This window comes from Gambusia affinis, linkage group LG14 (assembly GCF_019740435.1).
Source record: "Gambusia affinis linkage group LG14, SWU_Gaff_1.0, whole genome shotgun sequence".
Lineage (NCBI taxonomy): Eukaryota > Metazoa > Chordata > Actinopteri > Cyprinodontiformes > Poeciliidae > Gambusia > Gambusia affinis.
Genome location: NC_057881.1, coordinates 1,664,965 through 1,690,693, shown reverse-complemented (window position 1 = coordinate 1,690,693; position 25,729 = coordinate 1,664,965). Strand labels below are relative to the sequence as shown.

Sequence of the window (25,729 nt, the reverse complement as noted above, 5' to 3'; positions counted from 1 at the left end):
ATATTATGTATACTTTGAAAAAGAAAAACTGTTGTGGCAAATGAGGATTAATGAATGAATGATGATAATTATATTACTGTTATTTTATCCTTACAGAAGGTCACAAAGCACTAAAATACAAAGATGACAATTATTTCTTAGGCTAAATATATTCAATCAATCAAATTTTATTTGTATAGCACATTTCAGCAGCAAGGCAGCAAGAATTTTGCTACAACCTGAGAAATATTTAAGATTTCATTTTTAGAAAAGGATACATATGTTTGTTTCCCAAAGAAGCTTTATTTAATAACATGCTGCTCTGAATTAAATATGAACATATTATTAAAATATTTTCTGATACAAACTTTATTACGCATATCAGTCCCAAAAAAACCTTTTGATTTTTATTTTTGCAGATGATCCAACTGCTCTTTGTTCTGATCAGGATTTAAAGCAGCTTTAGGAGGTTGTCAGAAATAAATGTATCAACTTAAGCAATGAAATTATCCAAAAGCAAATTTACGTTGCTTGGAAGTTTTAAAATAAAAATAGAATAACTTACTAACTGATAGTGGATTCATTCATTAATTAGTGTCTATGAACACATGAATATGTGCATGTTTATGCATATACAGGATTACCATTTTGGTTAAGAAATTGTATGTAAACTTGGGGCTACGAAGAAGAAGCTAAGCCACTTCTTCTTCCTGCTTCCTTTAAAAAAATGAAAAACACACATTAAGATCTGCTGAGATCTGAAATGTTGCAATGGATACAAGAATCAGGCATAACATTATGACCAAAAATGGCAACCCAACTAATCAGTAACTCATTCAAATCCTCAAGCTTCCCTGTTTGTCCTGTAACATCAACTTTGAGGAAAACCTTTTCATCTGTCCTGTCAATAGTCATAATATTATATCCAATAAATTACTAAAATACACAGAAATTTAAGAAACTGAAACTAACATTTTGAAAAAATTATTTTTCTGTATTTCTGCTTGATTTCTATTATTTCACCCATGTTTTGGCCTAGTTCATGTTTTGGGTGTCCAGCTCCAGTCCTCAAGGGCCGCTGCCACTAGCTGCATTTCCATTAAAAATGTGATTAAAACCTTTTTGATATTTCTCAATTGCGGTGTTTCCACTAAATAAGAAACACCTTTAAAATCACGTGAAGAATTGTATTCACAAAAGAATGTATTACAAGGTCATCCTCCCACTACTTCCTGTTATCTTCTTTGTTGTTTCCGCCAGTAGTAACATCCTGTTGTTGATCATGTGACTCGTGTGATCAAAACATTTCAACTACAGTGTTGTGAAATATAAAAATTTAAATACTTAGTTGAGGTGAGGAATCAACCAAAAACCCATTTCAGGTTTTTCAAAATTAACATGTTGCCATTAAAAAAATTCATTTTTGTAATTCTAATTTGCTCAATTTTATGATTAATGGAGATGCAGCTAATTTTCTGTTTTTTGTGCTTCAACACAGCTGATTGAAATGAGAGCATCACAAAGTTCAGCTGATGAACCGTCGTTAGATTCAGGTGTGTTGAACCAGCATGGCGACCCTTGATGACTGACTTTGGACAACAGTGGCCTAGTTAAAAACAGAGGAACTTAAAGCCAAAGGCCACCGCTACAACAAACACCAGGATGAGCTTCAGCCAATCAGAAGAAATCAGAGGGTGGGATTTTTCAGGAAGTTCTTCTGGGTTCATTTCGGATCCGATAGTGACGATTTTCAGAGAAGGAAGAAGAGGCGGAGGCCTCAGCAGCGGCAGACCTTCCTTCATCTGTTCCTCCAGGACTTTGACTAGGAACTCCTGAGCTCTGCGAGGAAACATGGACGTCGCAAAGAGGTTGCTCTCATGAACGAAGAAGTGAGGGAGCGAGCCTGTGCGGGCGTGGTCCTGTAGCGCAGCCACCAGCTGCAGGAAGCAGGTGGGAAGCTGCTGAGGAGCCCAGGAGGAATCATCATACCTGACAGGAAATATTCATAAATAAATTACTGATAAACCAAGAACTGCATAAACGTTTCTTCAGACTTCCCTCCAAACAGCTTGTTTCCTGTAAATTCCTATTTCTCCAGCCTTTCATAAAAATCTTTCACCATTCTTGTAAATTTAAATGTATTTTGTTTGTTGGGGGCAATACGCATTCATTTCTGTAAATACTCCATAATTATCCAAGGGGCTACTTTTCATCTGTTCTTGGACAATGAGTCATTTGTCTAGTTAAAAAAAAATTTAAATGACTTTACTAATACAATCAGTAAATACAAAACAAAGGTTATTATATTGGGAGAGCTTGGAAATAGATGCACACCACACTTTTCAGATTGTTTCATATACATTTGGTGTTATAACCTCCAAAAAGTGTAATAATCAATGAGAAGGAATGTTTTATGGAGCCACAGTGTGTGGTTTCAAAGCGTCTGGACCGCACCGGGTGGACAGCGTGTGCAGGAAGGCCGTCTTGCCGTGGTACGAGCACAGGTCCTTCAGCTCTTTGGGATAGCGCCGTTTCAGACCCTCAATCAGAGACTTCAACAGCATGAGGCACTGTTTGCTGGAAAATAATGAGGCAGATTAATCCATGTAGGTTAAACAGGATGAAACAGAACATCTCTGAAGAGCAGCGATCAATCGATCAATAAATCAGCAAAGAGAAAATTTCATTTTTGTTCTTATTAAGAACAAAAATGATTGTTCTTAATAAGAACAATCATTTTTGTTCTTAATAAGAACAAAAATGATTGTTCTTAATGAGCTGGAGACAGTTTTCACACGTTAACATGACGAGCACAGAGACCCAGAGAATGCTGAATCATCGGTTGTCATGGTGACGCAGGGCGGGAGAAATCAAACAGAAACAGAAACAAGAACTGTTTTAATTTTAATCAATCAGTCACTGAGTGAAAGCTTTCTGTCGCGTGTGTGTGTGTGTGTGTGTGGTGTGTGTGCGTGTGTGTGTGTGTGTTTGTGTGTGTGTGTGTGTGTGTGTGTGTGTGTGTGTGTGTGTGTGTGTGTGTGGTGTGTGTGTTTGTGTGTGTGTGTGTGTGTGTGTGTGTGTGTGTGTGTGTGTGTGTGTGTGTGTGTGTGTGTGTGTGTGTGTGTGTGTGTGTGTGTGTGGTGTGTGTGTGTGTTTTTGTGTGTGTGTTTGTGTGTGTGTGTGTGTGTGTGGTGTGTGTGTGTGTTTTTGTGTGTGTGTGTGTGTGTGTGTGTGTGTGTGTGTGTGTGTGTGTGTGTGTGTGTGTGTGGTGTGTGTGTGTGTTTTTGTGTGTGTGTTTGTGTGTGTGTGTGTGTGTGGTGTGTGTGTGTGTGTGTGTGTGTGTGTGTGTGTGTCTGCACTCTGGTCCGACTGGACAGAAATACCTACATTTAGACACATAAGTGAAGATTAAACTGAAACCTTAACAGTAGGTTGAATCCTAAAAAATCTAAATATTTCCCAGTAACATCATCTGTGCTGCTTTATACACATAAACTGTGATTATTTAAAAACTATAAACAAGATTCACATGTAAATTCACTGCGATAAAGTCCAGCTTTCTGTGAGCAGTTTAAAGTTTAAATGATGGTTGGTGGACGGCACGGCTCTGTGACAGCGCTGCATAAGCAGAAATGTGCCAAAAATGGTAATGTATTTTAATGCTTTTTGTCTGGAACCTTTAAATGTTCAGAGGTTTGTATAAAAATAATTTTCCAGAAGGTTGTGGGGCTGAATTAGAGGATGAACTCACCGGCAGCATTTGGTGCCTCTGCTCTCACAGCAGGTCTTCTTGTTGCCGTGAGACGTGATGATTTTCTTCTCAATGTGAGAGAAAGAAATCCTCCAGCTTTCTGAAAAACAGCCGAAATAAAAACAGGATCAGGAAGCAGATTAATGTCACTTTACACATTTAACCTCTAACTATTTCACTGAATCCAAATATTGAGTCCAATACTGTATTTAACAAAGTTTAATAGAAGAATTAATGTGCTGTATTCTTTCTTTTTTGAATAAAAAATAATTTATGGATCTACTTACTATGAAACTAATATGAAAAAGAGAAAGACTTTTTATTACGCACTAAAGAATAATTAAATAATTGAAATTCTCATGCTGAAAAATGACAAAGTTCCCTCCAGAGGGACACATTTGTACCGTTTTTGAGCTGCAGCTGGGGGCCACAAAGAAACTGTGTTAAGTGCCATAAATGGCCCGGCGCCACACTTTGGGAACCCTTTGACCCAAGTTAATTAAATTATTCTTTTAGTAAGGTTAAAATATTAAACATGAGGCCAGACACATAAGAAGGTCGGGTGAATAAAATGTGTTTCCAGTTGAAACCACCAGATGGAGCTAAAGACAAACATCTGGATTTGTAATGACATAAAATCTCTTCTTCTTCTCACCTTTGGCGTCTTCGCTCAGTTTCCGTCCTTTCTGTCTCTTTGGAACAAAGTAACAAGGTAAGCTCCTGATTTCCTGCCGAAGCTTCGTTCCCAGCCATCTGTCCACATCTGGGCCGTTTCGCACCGCAGGGGGCCAGATCTGGACCTCCACGCAGAAACAGCAGCAACATTTCAAACTCATCAGAGAAACTCAAGTGTCATTAACACTACTCCAGACTGAACAGTTTGAATCTTGTTTTGAAACACAATTGCAGTTAAATCCAGGTCTGGACTTTGACTAGGCCATTCTGACCCACAAATCTGCTTCGATCTAAACCATCCCATAATATCTCTGATTGTCCTGCTGAACAGCTAAATTGAATAAGTTACCAGGCAACTAAATATAGACGGTCATTCAGTCAATTTAAAAACTATTCTTGTTCTTTGAATGTTTTAAGTCAAATTGTCTCTTATTAGGATTTTGTTTGTTAAAATAGAAAAATCTGGAGTGAAGAGATAATCATGCACACTTTGGAAAATTTTTACTAGTAGTTTCTCAAGTTGAGAAGTGATAAATTAAAATAAACTTTCTGTTGTGAAATGTTTTGAAGGAGCAGATTTATTGATTATTGATTACCTCCAGAGCTGGAACGACGTCCACAGAAATCAGCTCCTCCCCGCCGCTGTCTCTCCGGCACAGAGACAGCGTGACGGCGGGAGAGCTGGGCTTCTTCCTGTTCAACTCCCACCGGCAGCGATGATCCAGAACTGAACAGGAGAGAAACACAAACCAGAATCAGAACCTTTCCGGTTCTGAAACGCTCAAACATCCGTCCTTTTGTCTAGACCTGGGAATCCCTGCAGAGCCTGGAACCGACCAGGAGGCGAGAGGCGGCGCGCTCTGGACACACAACCGTACACACACGAGCTAATGCGCACAAATATCTGTCTTTATTCTGCTAATATCAAAAAAACACAATTATTATGTTTTCCAGCCACTTAATCAAGTAACTATGTGAATATGTCATATTCAGTCCTCATAAAAATGCTAAAAATATCAAATATAACTTCAAAGAAATTTTATTTTGTAATTTAAAGCCTTGAAATTGTGTCTGTTTCATTAATACGGCTGAAAAAACACCACATGCCAAAAACCTTTTATAGGAAAAAGAGATTTTTTTTCAAAATAGTTGTTTCCATTAAGCAAATTTATCTTCATAATTTCAATTTGCACAATTTTATGGTTAATAGAAACACATCTACCAGCACCTACAGTCAGTTTGGAGAACATAACCAGGAGAACATGAAACCCCCAAACAGAAACAAACATCTGACCCAGGTGGACCCAGATGCTCAGACTTCAGCATCAGAGCGGTAGAGTAGGGGAGAACCACAGACCTCTGTAGGTCTTCAGGAACTTGCGGACGAGCCGGAACATCTCCGTCAGAATTTTACTGGACGACAGGGTGAGTCTGTCGTCCAGCAGGAAGTCCTTGATGGGGCTGCGCGTGGTTCGGGTCAGGTCGATGCGGTAGAACAGGCCGGCGTCCAGCTTGGTGGTGCTGAAGCGAGAGGGAACCGGAAGCTTCAGCATCATGTCGAACTCATCAGGGACGTCGATCTGAAGGAGAAAAGAGTCCAACTCTGACCGGATTTACTTTCCAAACCAGACAACATTCAGACGATACCAAGTAATTTAGTGCAAATATCTTAGTACATAAAATAAAACTAATTTACAAATAACTCTTCAGCAAGATGTAGGAGTTTGTTTTAAGTCAATAATTCCTTAATGTTGTTGGAAAATTGTTAGTTCATTGGCAGATTATTTCACTCATAACAATAAGTTCCAGTCAGTGGAACCGGAGAACTTTCACCAGTCAAACTGCTGCAGACGTTGCTGCAGGTTCTGGTCCGTTTCCCCCTGACCTCACCTTGACCTTCTCGAAGTAGCTTCCTGTGGTGAGGAAGTCGGCCGACTGGAACAGCGGCTGGTCGCTGCTGTTCTTCAGGAACCTCAGCAGGTTCTCCCTGAAGTCGTTGACCAGCTCGGCGGCCCAGGAGCGGTCCTTCTGCCGGATCTTCAGCTCCTTGGCCCGCAGCTTGATCCGGTGGGCCAGATCCGGAGGAATGGGAACCGGTTCCTCCACCGACACGGAGCTTTCCACTGCAGGGCGACGGTGATGAGCACGACGCCAAATTAGGGACATAGCAGGAAGAAAAAAAGGAGTAAATCACTGCCAAAACTCTCCGAATATTATAAAAATAAATAAATTTAAAAAAAACATTTCTGGGTTTGAAAAGTCAAAGTTTTTTTCTAGAAAAATTTTGACACTTGAAATTCAGAAAATTTCTGAGATAAATCTCAAAATGTTCTAGTTTTTTGGCTGAAGTTTACTCCTCCTTTCTTTGGTTTCTGTCTACGACGGTCCAGTTCTAGATTCCTCAAACCTGGACTGGTCATCGGCTTCACCTGAGTCTTGCTGCTGAACTCTTGACCTTCTCCTCACAGGAGAGACGACCTCGGGCTGATTGTCCTCTGTGTCCATCCTGCAGTCGTCTCAGACTGCGGTTACCATGGAAACCAGAATGAAAGACCTCAAATCAGCAGTCCGTCATAAAAAGCCTGCCTGAATAGTAAAAAAAATAATAATAATAATAATAATAATAATAATAATAATAATCCATCCATCCATTATCTGAACCCCCTTCTTCCCTAATGGGGTCAGGAGGGTTGCTGGTTCCTCTCCAGCTGCGTCCCGGGCGAGAGGCAGGGTTCACCCTGGACAGGTCGCCAGTCTGTCGCAGGGCAACACAAAGACACACAAGACAAACAAACATGCACACACACCTAGGGAGAATTTAGAGAGACCAATTAACCTGACAGTCATGTTTTTGGACTGTGGGAGGAACCAGAGAACCCGGAGAGAACCCACCATGCAAACTTGCTGCAAGGCAACAGCTCTACCAACTCCGCCACTGTGCAGCCAATAATAATAATAATAATAATAATAATAATAATAATAATAATAATAATAATAATAATAATAATAATAATAATAATAATAATAACGTTTTGAGCTGTGAATCAAATATTTTACTTTATTCAGCAACTACTGGATGACAAAACGCAGTTACTTAATGCTTAATGTTGTTTTTAATGTAACTATAAATAAACCCCGGCAGTAAAATGCGTTTGCAGGAAGGATGGGACAAAATGAGACGTTCAGCTCTTCAATCCCGGAACATTCCCTAAATTCAAACATTCCCTGAGGTGGGAGAAGGGAGTGAAAAAAGTTTTCCTGAAATACTTTATTAAGTTATTTACTTTCAGGCTTGGCTGTATAAATGTATGAAAAACTGTGAAAGAAAACCAACATGTTGGAGATGAACAAAACGGATTGTGTTTTGTTGTTCCGGATCACATGCTGGGATGTTTCATTACTTTGCTTGTAAAGCATGTTGTTTAAATTATTTGCTTTTTAAATAAAGTTAATCTCAACACGAAAATTATTTCTAGTTGATTAACTAAACAGCTAAACTTCAGAACATCCAGCTGAACGTTATTAACCAGTAAAACCAGTCGAACCATCGGCTGATTTCGTTAAAAACCATTAAAACCATTATAAAACCCAAAAAGATTAGGGCAACATCACTCACCTGGACCGGGTCCTGCTGTGAAAATGTTGATTCCCTGAACCGGACCTGGAACCGAACCGGCCCCAGCAGAACCGGAGCTCTGCTGTGATTGGTCGGAAGCGCTGATTAGGTTTCACTTTCGACTACCAGGAAACGTAATAAATGAAACCACAAACTGTGACAGTAGTGTGTAATTAGATACAAAATAGTTAGTTAAAACTTCATATTTAAATATTTTGTTTTAAACTAAATATTTAAACATTTAGTTTTATGTTTAAATATAAATCATATATTTAAATATATTCCAAATGGTACAGTAAATATTTAATTAGCAAAGTAAATATTTAGTTTATAAACTAAATATTTAATTCTGAACTAAAGCTAGTTAGAAAGCTAAGTATTTAGCTTAAAAATAAATATTTAACTCCAAATGAAATAGTTGTCTTGCAAACTATATTTTAGTTTGTGTACTAAGTATTTAGTTTTAAACCAAAGTTAGGTTTGCTAGCTAAATATTTAGTCTGTAAACAGATTTAAGAGAAAAGGCCCATAAAAACAGGAGAAGTGTTTGATTCTGTGATATTTTTATTGTTTTGGCTTCATCTTAGTTAACACCAGAGCTTCCAGTTGAAGGTGGAGGAGCCTCCTTTCCTGCGGAAACTCTTGCGATGGGCTTTAATCAGCATAATCCAGTCCTTGAGTAGAGATCTGTGCCTCAGAGAAGAAGACGGCTGGTGAGGATGAGGAGGAGCCGCGGCTTTCTGCTGGACGTCCTGCATGAAGATTCATTTCTTCTTGTCGGCCTTCTGTGCAGACTTGGTGACCTTTCCGCCGGACGGAGCCTTCTTCTCCACCGTCTTGATGACGCCCACGGCCACCGTCTGCCTCATGTCGCGGACGGCGAAGCGACCTGAGAGCGAAAGAAAACGTCACCACTGATGTGTGGATTGATACCGAACTATCGATTCTCAAGTCCAGGGATCAATACTTTCAATATCTGGTCATCGGAGATAATTTAACAAAAGCAGGTTAGAAAGTAACAAAATTATTTAGATCTTTACTAAATGAGACCGGTAGAAGGGAACTAGTTTTTCTTCCGCCTGGCGGTGAGTGTGTAGGAAGCAAGGCGTGCTGCTGCTAACACTCTACACTGTAAAAACACTAAATCCAACCAACCAACTGCTGTTGGTCTGGGTGTAAATATCTAGAACACAAAACTAACTAACCAATAACTTTTGAGCAATAGCTAAAGATATAGGAACTTTTTTCAACTAAATAATTATTTAACATGGTTGTGTGTCTCTGTGCTGCCCTGCGGCAGACTGGTGACCCGTCCAGGTGACCCGTCCAGGTGACCCGTCCAGGTGACTCGTCCAGGTGACCCGTCCAGGAGACCCGTCCAAGTGACTCGTCCAGGTGACCCGTCAAGGTGACCCGTTCAAGTGACCCGTCCAGGTGACCCGTCCAGGTGACCCGTCCAGGTGACCCGTTCAAGTGACCCGTCCAGGTGACCCCGCCTCTCGTCCAGAACGTCAGCTGGCGAGGCGGCAGCTCCTCCCGACCCGACGAGGGACGAGGTGTTAGAAAATGGATGGAAATATTTAACATTGATGAAAAAGTGTTAGATAAACTGGCAGATTATTTACTTGTTATGAGTAAAATTATCTGCCAGTGGAACTGGTACTTAGTAGTATCGGCCAATATTTGTGATTTTTTTATCATATCGGTATCGGACCAATAAATAAAACTGGGCCGAACTGAAACACTGACATTTATTTTTTCTTGTCTTTGGCTGTTTCTGGTCTTTTTTACTGCAAACACGTTGAAACGCTGCTGATATTTATATAATATTGGTAAATATTGGCTGTGTAACAGAAATATTAACATCGCATGTCAATATTGGCCCAGATGTTCATATCAGTGCATCCCTACATTGGAGTGACATCTTGGATTCTTTATGAAGCCGAAACTTTAACTACACCATTTGTTTTTAGATTTACCGACATCGGATCAGTGTCGCCGATTCCGCCTGAATATTTTTAACATCAGTAAAGTTACTTCACCAGTTTGTGTCCAGAAACCCCCAGTGGAGGGGCTGACTCACCCAGTGGGGGGTACTGGGAGAAGCTCTCCACACACATGGGTTTCCCAGGCACCATGGTGATGATGGCGGCGTCGCCGGACTTCAGGGCCTTGGGGTTGTCCTCCAGCTTCTTGCCGGAGCGGCGGTCGATCTTCTCCTTCAGCTCGCTGAACTTGCAGGCGATGTGAGCGGTGTGGCAGTCCAGAACCGGGGCGTAACCCTGGGCGATCTGGCCCGGGTGGTTCAGGATGATCACCTGCAAGAGGAGCGACTCATCAATACAGAAACAAGCCCCGCCTCCTAAATGAGGGAACCACTCAGGGTCAGAGTAACGTTCACTGAAGTAACAGTTTTTATCCACTGTGAGCCAAATATTCACCTGCAGTTTTATATTACTGTTGGTATTTTGTAATTATGTTATTTACATGATTTATTTTCATTTTGGTTTCTAAATATTAAATGATTGATAATTTGATCAGTAACTCAGCACTTCAGTCGACTTTTTACCAAATATTTTTTTACTATTGGTTCAGTGCAAGTAATAGTGAACAACTTAGCAGATTGGCTGCATCTGATCCAGATAAAAAGTTCTGGTTCTGCTTTGTGTCAGTAAACGGGTTCTGCGGCTCACCTGAGCGGTGAAGTTGTCCGCAGCCAGAGGCGGGTCGTTCTTGCTGTCTCCAGCCACGTTGCCGCGGCGGATCTCCTTGACGGAGATGTTCTTCACGTTGAAGCCGACGTTGTCGCCGGGCAGAGCTTCGGGCAGAGACTCGTGGTGCATCTCCACAGACTTCACCTCAGTGGTCAGGTTGGGGGGGGCGAAGGTGACGACCATGCCGGGCTTCAGGATGCCGGTCTCAACACGACCCACGGGGACGGTTCCGATACCTGAGAGACAGAGAGAAGAGTCACTGGCTGTGAGCTTCAGGTTAGAAAACCCTCAAAAATCTACAAAAATGGCTGAAATATTATTTGATCTTGACATTATGGCTGCTTTTTATGTCTATTTTACTCTAAACTCGGCTTAGAATAAATGTGGACTAGGGTGTGAATACTTTCTGACATGCATATATACACACATATATACAGTGGTGGATATACTAACTAAAACGTTAGTTGTGTTAATCATAGCGCGTTCTCTGTACCACTTCCACTCACCGCCGATCTTGTAGACGTCCTGCAGCGGCAGACGGAGCGGCTTGTCGGTGGGACGGGACGGTGGCATGATGGAGTCCAGGGCCTCCAGCAGGGTCACACCTGTAGCTCCGCCCTCTTTACGCTCGATCTTCCAACCTTTGAACCAGCTCATCTTCAAGTAGAAAACAGGATTTAGTTCACATGATCGCGATGAGAATTAGTTTGATTTTGACCGTGCGTCTCACCTTGTCGCTGGCCTCCAGCATGTTGTCTCCATGCCAACCAGAGATGGGGACGAAGGCGACGGTGGCCGGGTTGTAGCCGATCTTCTTGATGTAGGTGCTCACTTCCTTGGTGATCTCCTCGAATCTCTTCTGGCTGTAAGGGGGCTCAGTGGAGTCCATCTTGTTGACGCCGACGATGAGCTGCTTCACGCCCAGAGTGTAGGCCAGCAGGGCGTGCTCACGGGTCTGCCCGTTCTTGGAGATACCCGCCTCAAACTCACCAACACCAGCAGCAACGATCAGGACGGCGCAGTCAGCCTGGAAATTTACAGTCACTTCAGGTTTCAATATTCCAAACACCTGAAGCCACAGACATAATGAAGAAAAGACTCTGCATGGACGGCTTTTCCAGCTGACGCTGACGTTCAATAGGGTGGAAGTGAAATCATAAGGGGCTGCACAGTGGTGCAGTTGGTAGAGCTGCTGCCTTGCAGCAAGAAGGTCCTGGGTTTGATTCCCGGGGTATTTCTGCATGGAGTTTGCATGTTCTCCCTGTGCATGGTGGGTTCTCTCCGGGTTCTCCGGCTTCCTCCCACAGTCCAAAAACATGACTGTCAGGTTAATTGGTGTCTCTAAATTCTCCCTAGGTGTGAGTGTGTGTGTGAATGGTTGTGTGTCTTATGTGTCTCTGTGTTGCCCTGCGACAGACTGGCGACCTGTCCAGGGTGACCCGCCTCTCACCCGGAACGTAGCTGGAGAGGAACCAGCAACCCTCCTGACCCCATTAGGGACAAGGGTGACCAGAAAATAGATGGATGAAATCATAAGTTTTTCCTCCTGTGTAAAATTGCTGGTGAATGTTATGATCGTAATATTTGTTTATTTCTCCAGGAGATTTTTTTGTGAGATGATCTAAAACAAAGTTATACGGTAACTAAAATAACTTTTTAAGATTTACAAAATCCCATCAAAGCTGGGGCTGAACCCCGGTCTTACACCAAATATTATAGCTAATATTAGTTAGCATTTAGCTGGTGGGCATAAATACAATACAGTAATATTCACAAAATATAAACAATATGTTTGTTTTATTTGTGAAACGTTATTGCCCAGGCCCTGGCGCCAATAGTCCATTGATTTAAACTGAAATGTCCAGCAGTGCTGCAGCTTCCTCTGCTGTTTTGGTTTAGCCAAACCAGCAGGACGGCCTGACCAAGATGGCGGCCGTACCGTACTTCCTGCGCCTGGGCTGCCAGTGCGGGGTCTTCTCTTCAGAATGTCTCAGCATGAAGCTAACACGGTGGTTTTTACCTGGGAGGTACCAGTGATCATGTTCTTGATGAAGTCCCTGTGTCCAGGAGCATCAATGATGGTCACGTAGTATTTGCCGGTCTCAAACTTCCACAGAGCGATGTCGATGGTGATACCACGCTCACGCTCGGCCTTCAGTTTGTCCAACACCCAGGCGTACTTGAAGGAGCCTTTTCCCATCTGAGAACAGGACATCACTTTAATGCAGCGTTTCTCAAACTTTAACCCATTTAGATGATAAGTGATGTTGGTTTGTAAATCACATGTTTTGAGTTATTTACAGATTCTGAAAGTTTGGATTCTTAGCTTTACAATGAGATCAAACAACTGGAAATCAAAAAACTAAGCAGTTATTTACTACAAGTGCTGTGTAGATTTAACATGTTTGGGCTCTTGATAACTTAGAACACTTAGTATATATCACTTCATATTACTAAAGTAAAAATTACTTGTAAAAATACTCCAAAAAGTAATTATTTTTCCAAAACCTACTGTAAGTAAAAGATCAGTACCCACCTCTAAAAACTTTAAGTCTCATTTTGAAGTTTAATGCATTAAATCTTGGGTGTATTTTCATGACGGGTCATTGTAGATAAAGAAAACAATGAGTACTTGTCAAAAAACCCTCAAAAATCTTCAAGAAAAATATGAACTTTTATCAGCCTGAAAAGTCAAACATTTACTGAAAAGTTTTTAGATTAATCTCAGAAAATTTCTCTGAAAAACTGAAACTTAAAAGTGTGAAAAGTTGAAAATTTGCTAGAAAAAGTTTGATATTTCTTTTAATCTCAGAAAAATTGGAAATTTCAGTTTTAAAAGTCTAAAAACATTCATTGTGTTTATTCTAGCACATTTCTGACTTTTGGAGCTCACAAACCTCCATATTTTTTTAAATAAAAACAATCAGAGATAAAAATCTAAATTTCTGTAAAAAAAAAAAAAATTGTTTTTAGTGGAAATTTACAGCTCCTTTTTCTTTTCTTAGCCACAATGGCCCTAATACCCAATCACATATTTTATTTGCAAGTGAACAAAAATGCATTTTCCTCATATTAAACGTTTTTATTTATGAGAATTTATGTTTTTATTTTTAGCCCATCTTAGTGGCAGTACACATTTCAAACACTAGATGGCAGCCTCCACCACATAACGGTGCTGCTCAACAGGGATTAGAATCCGAACAGAACCGAGTGCTGCTGGAACCGACCTCGGCCGCCTCCTTCTCGAACTTCTCGATGGTTCTCTTGTCGATCCCGCCGCATTTGTAGATCAGGTGGCCGGTGGTGGTGGACTTGCCGGAGTCGACGTGGCCGATGACCACGATGTTGATGTGGGTCTTTTCCTTTCCCATTTTACTCACCGGCTGCAAATAAACGAGGAGCAGGGAGCAGCTTTAACGATTTTTCAGGCTTTTAAGTTCACGTTTTCCCTAAAAGCTGCGGCCATTCCATAATTCCTTTAGAATCAATCTTATTCAATGATCAGTCACGCATTTTTCAGAATTTTACAAACTTTTACAGCTGAGCAACATGCATTACATCATAGAGGACTTTTCTGTAATAAATATTAGCTTTATATGACTTTAAGACACAACTAAAGCAGGCCGTTTTTGGTTCCGGTAATGGCGGCTTGCTGAGAGGACGTGTTCGCTTCGGCTCCACTACCTATATGTAAAATCCTGGAAAATACTCGTTACAAGTGAAACTGAACGACGTTTGGAACAGCTGTGATGCCTCTCTCACAAAGGAAGCCTAGTAAAAACTCCAGCAAACCGACTCAATCGAAGTTATCTAACTTCACTTCTAAGGTGAGCTCTGAAGCTAGCTGTGAAAATAGCGAGGCTAACACCACCACGTGCGAGTCAATGGAGGAGGAAAATTGCGAGTTGAATGAGGGAAATAAGACGGTTGAGACTGGTTCAGAGGCAATACTGGCTGCAATTGCAAACTTGAAATCAGATTTCTCCTCCAAACTGGATGGTATTTTATCAGCAATAGAGAATGTTAAAAAATATGTTAATGAATGCGCCGAGCGGGTTGGTGAGGCGGAAGTGCGGATATCTGCGGCAGAGGACAACGTCACCAGTCTACAAGCTAAGGTCCAGGTCCTCGAAAATAAAAATAAAGAACTCGAAGGAAAAGTGTTGGACTTGGAGACCAGATCGCGACGATCTAACCTGAGACTGGTTAACCTTCCTGAGGGCGCGGAGGGAGAGGACGCCTGCGCCTTTCTGGAAAACTGGCTACCGGAGGCTCTGAACCTGGCACCGCTACGCACCACTCTGACACTGGAAAGAGCGCACCGGCTTGGCCAGAAAAGCACATCTAACACCGCTGCACCAAGGACTCTTATTATGAAGTTCTTAAACTACAGGGATAAAGCAACTGTGATAAGAGCTGCCAGGACGAAGGGACAGATCCTATTCAAGAACCATCCGGTGAGATTTTATGAGGACCTCGCAGCTGGTGTGCATAAAAAACAGAAAGAATTTGACGGTGTGAGACAACAACTCCGTGCCATGGGGATACGATACGGCATGATTCCTCCCGCTCGACTGCTGGTGACACACAACGGTCAGTCTCGGATCTTTAACCAACCAGCTGAAGCAGAGAACTTTGTAAGGACTCTGAAAACAGAAAGTGGACCTGGGTGAGACAATGACATCAATACATCGCAAAGTAGTAAAAGGGATGGACAATTACAATACCTAAAGTTAAGTAAAATAAGTCAGAATTAAAAATTTGTTTATTATATTCCCTGTTTGCTATCCCAGAGGCTCATTGGCAATAGGCAATAGTAACGAGTTTCATATTGTAGTGGGGTGGGGTAAGAGGGAAATATTCAGGCACAGTCGGCTGATCCTCACTTTCGTGTGGACCAGCCTTCAGCTGTTAGATGGGTACCAGAGTACTAAAAGGGGGGGAGGAGGGTGGGCAACAGAGTTCGAAAGGGGTTTACTGTTCAGTGTTCATCATTACCCTGGGTATAGCTTTTAACATTCAAATGTTCTCGGTTTCTATGTTTTTAAACAATTTGAAAATAATAGGAAGCCCATTGAGTGTTATACAGTATGTCTGGTGGATTAAGAATTAAAGTGTCTTCTTGGAACTGCAGAGGATTACAGAAACTAAAAAAAGTTAAGCAGATAATGACTAGGGTGAAATCTATGCACTCTGATATTGTGTTATTTCAGGAAACTCACCTGCTGTCTGGACAGGAGGCAAGGATTGGCAGGAGGTGGCAGGGCAGCATATATTCAGCACCTTTTACTTCCCAAGCAAGAGGGGTTATGATTCTGATTCATAAATCCATACCATTCCGTGTGACAAGGGTTATTAGAGACAAGGCTGGGAGGTACATTATTCTGCAGGGCACACTTATCTCAGAAAAAATAAATCTGATAAATATTTATGCCCCAAATGTTGACGACCCAAAGTTTTTTCAAAATCTTTTTCTTACAATTTCATCTTTGTCTGGCAGCTATATTATAGCAGGAGATTTTAACTGCACAATGAACCCAGAACTGGACAGAAGTTCAGGTACTGACAACTCTCACTCTAAAAGTAGACAAACAATTCAACACTTTATGAAGGAACTTAATTTGATGGATATTTGGAGAGACATGAATCCAAAGAGTTTAAAATTCTCATGTTATTCAAATACACATAAGTCATATTCACGTATCGATTACTTTTTAATTTCTGCCTCTTTGAGACATAAAATAAGAGACTGTCAATACGATAGCATCCTAATTTCTGACCATGCACCAAATCATCTTCTCTATGAGGATTTAAGACTAAGGAGAGACCCTCCTAGGTGGAGATTTAAACAAAAATGGCTCTTGGACCCAGAATTCATATTTTTTGTAGATAATCAAATTAGCATCTATTTTGAAATCAATAGAGATGAAACACCACCCTCTTCAAGGTGGGAAGCCTTCAAGGCCTATATAAGGGGTCAAATAATTAGCTTTACGAGTCATAAGGCAAAACAAACTTATCAAAAAACAAAAGAGTTGGCAGCAGAGATTGAGCGGCTTGAGAGAGATTATTATCAAACACTATGTCCAAACACCCATAAAAACTTCTGATATTAAGAACACAGTATAACGAACTTTCTGCCTCAAAAGCCGCCTCACAACTTTGCGTCTTAAGCAGTCGTTCTCTATGATCAAGGGAAAAACCTGGAAAATTATTAGCCTGGCGACTCCGACAATTACAAAATGAGAAAAATATTACCTCAGTTGAAAATAATCAGGGAGAGATTATTACCGATCCGTTAGAAATCAATGAAGTTTTTAAGGTCTTTTTTGAAAAACTATACAGCTCAGACATGACGCATAAGGAACAAGAGCAAAATGTTTTCTTAGGATCTCTCCAAATGACCAATATTTCAGAATTAATGAGTACAGATCTCAGTGCAGCTATAACTAAAGAGGAAATATCTATAGCAATAGATCACTTGAGAACAGGTAAAGCCCCGGGCCCAGATGGGCTGCCAACAGAATTTTATAAGAAATTCAAAGCTAAACTGCTAGCCCCCCTTTTTGACATGTATTTAGACTCATTTGAAAAGGGAATTCTTCCTGCCTCACTAAGAGGAGCCCTGATTACTTTATTACCTAAACCTGGCAAACCTTGCAACAAATGTGAAAATCTAAGACCAATAAGTCTTCTTAATGTCGATTTAAAGATTCTTTGTAAAGTCCTGGCTCGAAGACTGGAGAGAATATTGCCCGAAATAATTAGTTGTGACCAAAATGGGTTTATTGTAGGAAGACAGGGATTTCACAATGTGAGACGAGTGTTGGATATCATTTATAATATGGAAGAAAAACAGACACTGCTTTGCTATCATTGGATGCGAAAAGGCCTTTGATAGAGTCGAATGGCCCTATTTATTCGAGATACTGAAAAGATTTGGCTGCGGGGACAACTTCTGTCGATGGGTTAAACTTTTATACAATGAGCCTTATGCTGAAATAGTAACAAATGGAGTTATATCTAAATCATTTAAAATTAAAAGGGGTTGTCGGCAAGGGTGCCCCTTGTCCCCTTTATTATTTATTCTAGCAATAGAACCGTTTGCCATTGCGGTGCGGTCCCATAAAAACATAACCGGTTTGACAATAGGCCAACAGGAACATAGAATTGCTTTATTTGCTGATGACGTCATCCTTTTTTTAGAAAAACTGAAAGACTCTATTCTAGCCTTGTTAGATCTAATAAATACATTTGGAAAAATATCAGGATATAAAGTAAATAAAGATAAGTCTTCATTAATGTTACTTAATTCAGAAGAAAGAAACAGTGTTGGGAATCCTTTCCAATTCAAAAAGGTAGACTGTTTTACATATTTGGGGATTAGGATAGTACCACATATAAATGACATTGTTGCAGTTAACTATAACCCAATGATAGACTCAATTGCTGCCTCTGTGGATAGATGGAATCACCTACCTTTGTCACTTATAGCACGAATCAATGTCCTTAAATCCAACATAATGCCCAAACTTCTGTATTTGTTTCAGAACATTCCATTGCCACCTCCTGCCAATCTATTTTCGGCCCTAAAAAACATTTTCATACGCTTTCTGTGGAATAACAGACGACCAAGGCTTCGTTTAACACTTTTGTATCTACCGTATGATAGAGGAGGCCTCAGGTGCCCCAATCCACTTTGGTACTACTGGGCAGCTCAATTGAGGACTATGATGTATTATTTTACAGATAAATGTCTCTTGCCATGGGTGACTATTGAAAATTGTTCTGTTCCTCTCCCACTACCCCAGTACATTTTCTCAGCAAACGTCAAAATGCTGAAAAAAAAGACAAAAAACCCTATAGTCAGAAATATGATCATGGTTTGGTATCAGGTCAAGAAGTATTTAGGTGATTCCTCCTCTCTATCACGCTTCAGTCCAATATGGGGTAACCAATCCTTCCCTCCAGGTAGGGCAGATCCTGGCTTTAGGAAATGGGCTGAAAAAGGTTTAAAGACAATAGGAGATCTGGTGGAATCGGAGGACGGGGTTTTGATGTCATTTGAAGAGTTAAAGGCCAGGTATGATATCCCAAGCAAACATTATTTTAAATATCTGCAAGTGAGAAATTTTATTAGATCATCTCAAAATCAATGTGAGTCCATCCCTCTGATGTCCACCTTGGAAATTGAAATGAAGACTGATTGCTTTAGAAAAGGAATTATTTCTAAACTATATAGCATGTTAGTGGAGGGATCCTCTGAGTCATCTCTATGGAAGCTCAATGCCTGGAGGGAGGATCTACAGGAGAACTTGCTTTTGGAAGACTGGGAGAAGGCGTGTGCTGAAGCACAAACACAAACTATCAATACACGCCTCAAAGTACTGCAATATCATTGGCTAATGAGAACTTATGTGACGCCAGAAAAGCTTAATAAATACAATGGTGCCATCCCAGACTTGTGTATTAGATGTGGAGAAGAGAAGGGAACATTCTTCCATTGCATCTGGAAATGCAAGAAAGTTATACAATTCTGGAGGGAGGTAAAACAAGCTCTAGAGACGATACTAGGTATAAAGCTAGTTCTTGACCCCAAATTGTTCATCCTAGGTTTATATCCTGACAAACATCATATGTCCAGAAAAATTATTACTGCCATGGATTTATGTTTACTACTTGCAAAAAGGGTCATAGCGCTCTCATGGAAGAGTACCAGTAAACCACAATTCATTAAATGGATTACTGAAATATCCACAACCTTACCAATGGAAAAGATCACTTTCATTATAAAAGGGAAACTATCGCTATTTCAAAATATTTGGGGTCCTTTTATGGAATATATAGAAAACATAGATATGAGGGTGGCGGGTGAGTTATAGTAGCGGTTGGTCTTCTGCAGTGTCCTAAAATAATCTTCTTTATTTGTATAATTGACTACTTTACTTTGAATTGTACATTTGAGCTTGTATTCTCTGAACCATGTACAATACTAAAATAATATGGGCTAACTCCTGGAAAATAGAGAAACCGTTATTGTTGTATTTGTTGTTTCTTCTCAGGGTGGTTAGGGTGAGGGATATTGTTTTCTTTTTCTCATATATTTTGTATGTAATAAGTGCTGCTCTAAAATATCCTGCGGCCATTCCATAATTCCTTTAGAATCAATCTTATTCAATGATCAGTCACGCATTTTTCAGAATTTTACAAACTTTTACAGCTGAGCAACATGTATTACATCATAGAGGACTTTTCTGTAATAAATATTAGCTTTATATGACTTTAAGACACAACTAAAGCAGGCCGTTTTACATAAAGCCGGCCTTACCACACTTAACTGAAATTGGTCTATGATTAGACTTTTTCTCATTTTGATTGGACAAAATACCTGTTTGAAATTGATTTACAATCAAGCTGTATTGACGCTTCAATCCAAGATATCCAGTTATCTGAAACATGTCAGGTAAATGTCTACAGTGAGCTTCAAATCTCATTTTATTTTTTAAAAGATATCTCAACATAATTCAAGACATTTTAGATGCATAGATTAAACTCTTGCAAGTTACACTGTTGATATTTGTCAAAATTTAAATGTAACTAAATTTGAAAACCATTTTAAGCTTTATTTCAGATATCTTGAACATTCTGACTGGTCAGAATGATATTACTGAAAGTATTCTGACTAGAAAAAAAGATTTGTGTAGCATTTTGAAATTTTAAGGGATTTTTTTTTTATAAGGCTCCATTTTTTACTTTGATTTGCTCTGTGCTTGACAGCCACTGAGAATTGAATAACTTTTAGTCAGAATGAAGAGAACTTTATTGTTCAGGATTGTCAAACCAAGTCAAGTTATCTGAAGAGCATTTACATTTACCCAGTTGGAACCAATTTTATGTTAAAACGGCCTGCCATAGCCAGCCATTCTAGTGGGGAACGTGCTCGTTCCCGACACCGGAGTGACGCACCACGTGCTGTTAACGCCGGTCTCCAGCCTCCATGTTGCGCACAGCCCGCCGCCATGTTGTGTAATGTGAACGCGCGCCATTAGGCGCGTTCATGAAGGTAAAGACATTTTCCTCCCCTTCAGTTTTCAGTAAAAAGTGATTCAGAGGCTCTTCTATGCTGACAGAAGAGCTTTTAGTTTCTAGAATGAATCAAGATTTCCTCCAAAACAGAACAACTCCTAAACCATACTACAAAAGTTGAGATTTAAAGTCCTGCTGAACTTTCCACCTCATTTTCACTCCAGCATGCAGTTAAAAACAGTTTCACCAACCTTAGTCCAGCAGCCAAAAGGTCCCAGTTAAAGAAGAGACAAAAAAAGGACCGAACTCGACCAGAGTTGAGTTTTTATACTGGACATGGAGGGAGGGCTGCACTGCTGCTTGGTTGGTTCTTTCACTCAAACCAAGAGGTGCCATTGGTTGGACAGATGACGCGTTTCAGTGGACGGCTGGTCAGGAACAGCTGCACCCCACTTCAGACTTAACCATCCACCCTCAGCTAAAGGACGCCAGACACGCCAATTGCAATTTTTTCAGAAACATTTATTAGTTACCAGCAGCTTTCTTTCCAATTATTTGTGGCATTTTTTTTTAAACATTGAGATACAGTTCTAAACCATTTCCAACTCAAACTGAACTGAGAAGAGGCACTGTCCTTTGACTTGGGTGACAATGCCAGAGTTTCTTTTTCCTGCGGAAACTTTTGCGATGGGTTTTAATCAGCATAAGCCAGTCCTTGAGTAGAGAGCTGTGCCTCGGAGAAGATGACCCAGGGTGGTACGAGGAGACAGGGGAGGGGATGGCCCGCAGCTGCCGGCACACATCTTGATGTTGGATGTCCTGCACGACCATTCATTTCTTCTTCTGGGCCTTCTCTGCAGCCTTGGTCGTCTTTCCGGAAACTTCCTTGGTGTCGACGGCCTTGATGACTCCGACAGCCACTGTCTGCCTCATGTCACGCACAGCAAAACGACCTGGAATGCAGGTTAGGTGATGTTAGACAATACTGCAATATACCGATACTACATTAGCTGTAGAACTCGATTAAATGAGACAGAGGCAGGTTCCTACCAAGGGGAGGGTAGTTGGAGAAGGGCTCCACCACCATGGGCTTCTGGGGGATCAGCTTGACGATGGCGGCGTCACCAGACTTGACGAACTTGGGGTTGTCCTCAAGTTTCTTGCCAGAACGACGGTCGATCTTCTCAATCAGCTCCTTGAACTTGCAGGCAATGTGAGCGGTGTGGCAGTCCAGAACGGGGGCATAACCCTCGTTGATCTGACCTGGGTGGTTCAGGATGATGACCTGTGGACGAGTCCAGAGTTAGAAACCTACAACGCCAAAACAGAGTCTTGTTTATCCATCAGGTGAGCTGCACCAACCTGAGCATTGAAGCTGTCAGCAGCCTTGGGTGGGTCGTTCTTGCTGTCTCCAGCGACGTATCCACGACGGATCTCCTTGACGGAGACGTTCTTGACGTTGAAGCCAACATTGTCACCGGGCACGGCTTCAGTTAGAGACTCGTGGTGCATCTCCACAGATTTCACTTCAGTGGTCAGGTTAGGGGGAGCAAAGGTGACAACCATGCCGGGCTTCAGGACACCGGTCTCAACACGACCGACTGGGACAGTTCCAATGCCTGGAAGAAGAAGAAAAACATTTAAACCATCAAATACACTGCAGTAAGTTCAAATTATACATAACACTCTTTGTTTAGGGTTTCTTACCGCCAATCTTGTAGACGTCCTGCAGGGGCAGACGAAGGGGCTTGTCTGTGGGACGGGAAGGTGGCAGGATGGCATCCAAGGCATCCAGAAGAGTGGTTCCGTTGGCATTGCCATCTTTGCGCTCAACCTTCCATCCTTTGAACCAGCTCATCTGCAATCACAGACACAAGAGTTAATTTTCTGCCTCAGTAACCCCCACAGAAAAACAGATTCCCATTTGGTTTCGAGGTCTTACCTTGGTACTGGCCTCCAGCATGTTGTCTCCGTGCCATCCAGAGATGGGGACGAAGGCAACAGCGGCAGGGTTGTAGCCGATCTTCTTGATGTAGGTGCTCACTTCCTTTTGGATTTCCTCAAAACGGGCCTGGCTGTAAGGGGGCTCAGTGGAGTCCATCTTGTTGACACCAACGATGAGCTGCTTCACGCCCAGGGTGAAGGCCAGCAGGGCGTGCTCACGGGTCTGCCCGTTCTTGGAGATACCAGCCTCAAACTCACCAACACCAGCAGCAACGATCAGGACGGCGCAGTCAGCCTGGAAATTTAAGAGTCACTTTAGATCCAAACATTCCAAAATTAAACTAGTCAATCTAATATTGAGGGTTTTTACCTGGGAGGTACCAGTGATCATGTTCTTGATGAAGTCCCTGTGTCCAGGAGCATCAATGATGGTCACGTAGTATTTGCCGGTCTCAAACTTCCACAGAGCGATGTCGATGGTGATACCACGCTCACGCTCGGCCTTCAGTTTGTCCAACACCCAGGCGTACTTGAAGGAGCCTTTTCCCATCTTACAAAAAAGAAAAGTTGGTTTAACTTCAATTTTAGAGTAAATATTTGTCAGGGAAATTAAAATGCATTTAAAGGTTTTAAGAAAACTTAATCCTTGTAATTACAGGTAAATTACTAGACCCATTATATTGTCAATAACTTATGGGAAGTGTTCTTTTTGCCTTGTTTAAACATTAAAAATATATACTTGAGCTAAATGGCAATAGGCAACTTTTCTAAATTCATCTCCAGATAATTGTTCATTAGGTATACAGTTGACATCTTGTAAATATTTATACAAGAGTACTTATTTACATTACTTTAGCTTCATTATTTTTAAGCTCTATTGATACAGTATTAGTTGATTCTGAACTATTTAAACAAAACGTATTTTTAAACACTTTCTTGCAAATTGGTAATTTAAAGGTCATTCAGTTCATCTAACTGAAACTTTGTCAGTATTTATGCATGTAGGTTTTTAAAGTAGGGTTCTGAACTTCTACAAAAAAAATTTACTTTTTTAAAAATGTAAACTGGAGCAATTTTATATTTATAAATTTTGAGTTTCAAATTAATAATCTCCAGTTTCCGTTAAATGGTGTGCGGCCTACTCTAGATAAAATGCACAGTCACCACTAGCCGTTGCTGCTGGCAGGCCCCACCCCGCGTGCGCGCACACAGCTACAGCTACACCCCTCGTGCCGGGCAGTTGGACATGCCGACGCCGCCATCTTGGACGTGTCTAAAACGTCCTTAAAAGTTGGATTTAAGGAAAATAAAAGTTTCTCTCACCTCAGCGGCTTCCTTCTCGAACTTCTCGATGGTTCTCTTGTCGATTCCTCCGCATTTGTAGATCAGGTGGCCGGTGGATGTGGACTTGCCGGAGTCGACATGGCCAATGACCACGATGTTGATGTGGGTCTTTTCCTTTCCCATTGTTTTAGTTTCTGTTTAAAAATAAGCAAAAACCACATTAGCCATTTTAGCTTAAGGCGTTTAATAGGGAAGCTAACAGATAAATGAGCAGGCGTCGGTCGAGGCAAAACAGGCTTAAGCCGGTTTTAATCGGTCATTACTCAAGAGTATGTACAGTTATTAGTCTTTAAATCGGGTCAACATGAGAAATTTCGCGTTCCAAAACCGCATTTCTACATTACGTTGATACTTTTCTTTAGCCGATTGCTTTGCTAAAAGGCGGAGGCTGCTAGGCCGCAGCGGGCCCCAAGCCAGCCTGAGACACGTGTTACTGCCTGGGCCACGTCGGATAAAGTTACAAAGACCTCCAAATATCCAGAGTCCATCCTGGTCCAGACACCCACACCTGTTACTGGGAAACCCGTCCAGTTGTTCCCAGGAGGAGAGGGACCAGATGCCAACGAAGCATCCTCGGATGCGGGGTTTTCACTGCCTCCTTTGTTCATTTTCTCTACATACCCTCCCTTTTTAGCGCATTTTCTAATCCTAAACTATTAAACCCCACGAAAACAAAAATCTTCTTATCATATTTAACCCAGTTAAACAACATTTTCCATACGTTTAACATACAATTCCAAGTTAAAAACTGCACAGGTTACATAACAGTAAAGGTAAAGTTCCGATATGCTTAGGTTAGGAATAAACCGAGGACGTTTTCTCATTAGCGGGTAAAACACGCTTCGAGGCCGACGTCGTGATTTCTGGTAAATGAATGAATCAGAGCTGAACTCACCGGTGTTTCTGGGTTTTCACGGCCAAAGCTGCTGCCCCTTAGCCAGGTAACAGAAAGAGGAAGCGTTGAGTCGGACTGGGAGGTTTTATACTGCATGGGCGGCGGCCTGGAGGTTCCGTCATCCTCCCTCCGCGCAAAACTCCGCAAATCACGCGCATTCCTGTAAAAAACGTCACCACGTCGGACGGATGGAGACTAAACCACGCATGGTGGCGTTTCCTCAGCTGGCATTGGAGTTTACACACAAAACTACACATCCACTTTACTTAAACATGAAAGTATGCAGTTAAAATATCTCCACATTTTCATTATAAACAGAATAAGTAACCCAGCATTTTATCTATATATTTTTAAATATCTACTCTACTCAAAAATATTTTAAAATACTTGCATTGAACAGTAACATTCCTAAAAACTGGGTGTTTTTGGTCTATCACTAATAAATTAAATTCACTTAAATTAAATGCAAAACCCTGAAAATCAGCTGTATAATTAAATGTGAAATAAAAAATACTCCCAGTCTGTTTAATAAAATAATTATTTCACATCTGTGCAAAGTTACACAACTGAGAATATTTTTATATAAAATTACAAGAGTTTAAATTCATGTTAACAGAGAGATTTGTAATGCTCAGTTATAAAGGCTAAAGTAATTTACATTTGAGTGAAATGTTGACGACTATACAACACAAACTTATTACAGTTTTCAGCTTTTAAACTATTAAAATATAGAAATATGTGACTTGAAGTTTTCCTCCAGCTCAAAATACAACAAAAGTACCAAC

The 25,729-nt window shown here is 41.0% G+C and overlaps 3 protein-coding genes across 4 annotated transcripts; all 3 read right to left on the bottom strand.

The window, feature by feature from the left end:
• Positions 1–147: 147 nt before the first annotated feature.
• On the bottom strand, positions 148–8,109 carry LOC122843138 (cyclic GMP-AMP synthase). Of its 2 annotated transcripts, none has more exons than XM_044137675.1 (9): positions 8,022–8,109; positions 6,835–6,991; positions 6,296–6,528; positions 5,763–5,985; positions 5,002–5,132; positions 4,386–4,530; positions 3,731–3,830; positions 2,434–2,556; positions 148–1,968 (listed from the first exon to the last, which is right to left on the bottom strand). In XM_044137675.1, the coding sequence occupies exons 2-9, from the start codon at positions 6,908–6,910 to the stop codon at positions 1,590–1,592; spliced, it is 1,410 nt and encodes a 469-aa protein (XP_043993610.1). In that variant the 5' UTR covers positions 6,911–6,991; positions 8,022–8,109; the 3' UTR covers positions 148–1,589. The 2 variants fall into 2 exon arrangements, with proteins under 2 accessions (XP_043993610.1, XP_043993611.1); XM_044137676.1 differs by having other exon boundaries at positions 214–1,968; positions 6,835–6,927; positions 8,022–8,096.
• A 458-nt stretch (positions 8,110–8,567) lies between these two features.
• Positions 8,568–21,113, bottom strand: LOC122843136 (elongation factor 1-alpha). Its single transcript, XM_044137673.1, has 8 exons — positions 21,013–21,113; positions 13,963–14,118; positions 12,756–12,935; positions 11,466–11,762; positions 11,242–11,392; positions 10,715–10,971; positions 10,105–10,339; positions 8,568–8,910 (listed from the first exon to the last, which is right to left on the bottom strand). The coding sequence occupies exons 2-8, from the start codon at positions 14,104–14,106 to the stop codon at positions 8,786–8,788; spliced, it is 1,389 nt and encodes a 462-aa protein (XP_043993608.1). The 5' UTR covers positions 14,107–14,118; positions 21,013–21,113; the 3' UTR covers positions 8,568–8,785.
• Positions 21,114–21,262: 149 nt separating this feature from the next.
• On the bottom strand, positions 21,263–25,072 carry LOC122843137 (elongation factor 1-alpha). The gene is made up of 8 exons (XM_044137674.1): positions 24,945–25,072; positions 24,029–24,183; positions 23,076–23,255; positions 22,704–23,000; positions 22,469–22,619; positions 22,124–22,380; positions 21,812–22,046; positions 21,263–21,714 (listed from the first exon to the last, which is right to left on the bottom strand). The coding sequence occupies exons 2-8, from the start codon at positions 24,170–24,172 to the stop codon at positions 21,593–21,595; spliced, it is 1,386 nt and encodes a 461-aa protein (XP_043993609.1). The 5' UTR covers positions 24,173–24,183; positions 24,945–25,072; the 3' UTR covers positions 21,263–21,592.
• Positions 25,073–25,729: the final 657 nt, after the last annotated feature.

What these genes read in the sequence shown, in the direction of transcription:
- LOC122843138 (XM_044137675.1), bottom strand. Translation starts at nt 6,910, where the DNA reads ATGGACACAGAGGACAATCAGCCCGAGGTCGTCTCTCCTGTGAGGAGA. An exon ending in GCTACTTCGAGAAGGTCAAG is followed by an intron (nt 5,986 to 6,295) that starts GTGAGGTCAGGG and finishes TTTCTCCTTCAG; the next exon opens with ATCGACGTCCCTGATGAGTT. An exon ending in CTGCACACGCTGTCCACCCG is followed by an intron (nt 1,969 to 2,433) that starts GTGCGGTCCAGA and finishes ATTTCCTGTCAG; the next exon opens with GTATGATGATTCCTCCTGGG.
- LOC122843136 (XM_044137673.1), bottom strand. Translation starts at nt 14,106, where the DNA reads ATGGGAAAGGAAAAGACCCACATCAACATCGTGGTCATCGGCCACGTC. An exon ending in TGATCACTGGTACCTCCCAG is followed by an intron (nt 11,763 to 12,755) that starts GTAAAAACCACC and finishes GTAAATTTCCAG; the next exon opens with GCTGACTGCGCCGTCCTGAT. An exon ending in TGCTGGAGGCCAGCGACAAG is followed by an intron (nt 11,393 to 11,465) that starts GTGAGACGCACG and finishes TTCTACTTGAAG; the next exon opens with ATGAGCTGGTTCAAAGGTTG.
- LOC122843137 (XM_044137674.1), bottom strand. Translation starts at nt 24,172, where the DNA reads ATGGGAAAGGAAAAGACCCACATCAACATCGTGGTCATTGGCCATGTC. An exon ending in TCGAGAAGGAAGCCGCTGAG is followed by an intron (nt 23,256 to 24,028) that starts GTGAGAGAAACT and finishes CTTTTTTGTAAG; the next exon opens with ATGGGAAAAGGCTCCTTCAA. An exon ending in CTGACAGCTTCAATGCTCAG is followed by an intron (nt 22,047 to 22,123) that starts GTTGGTGCAGCT and finishes ACTCGTCCACAG; the next exon opens with GTCATCATCCTGAACCACCC.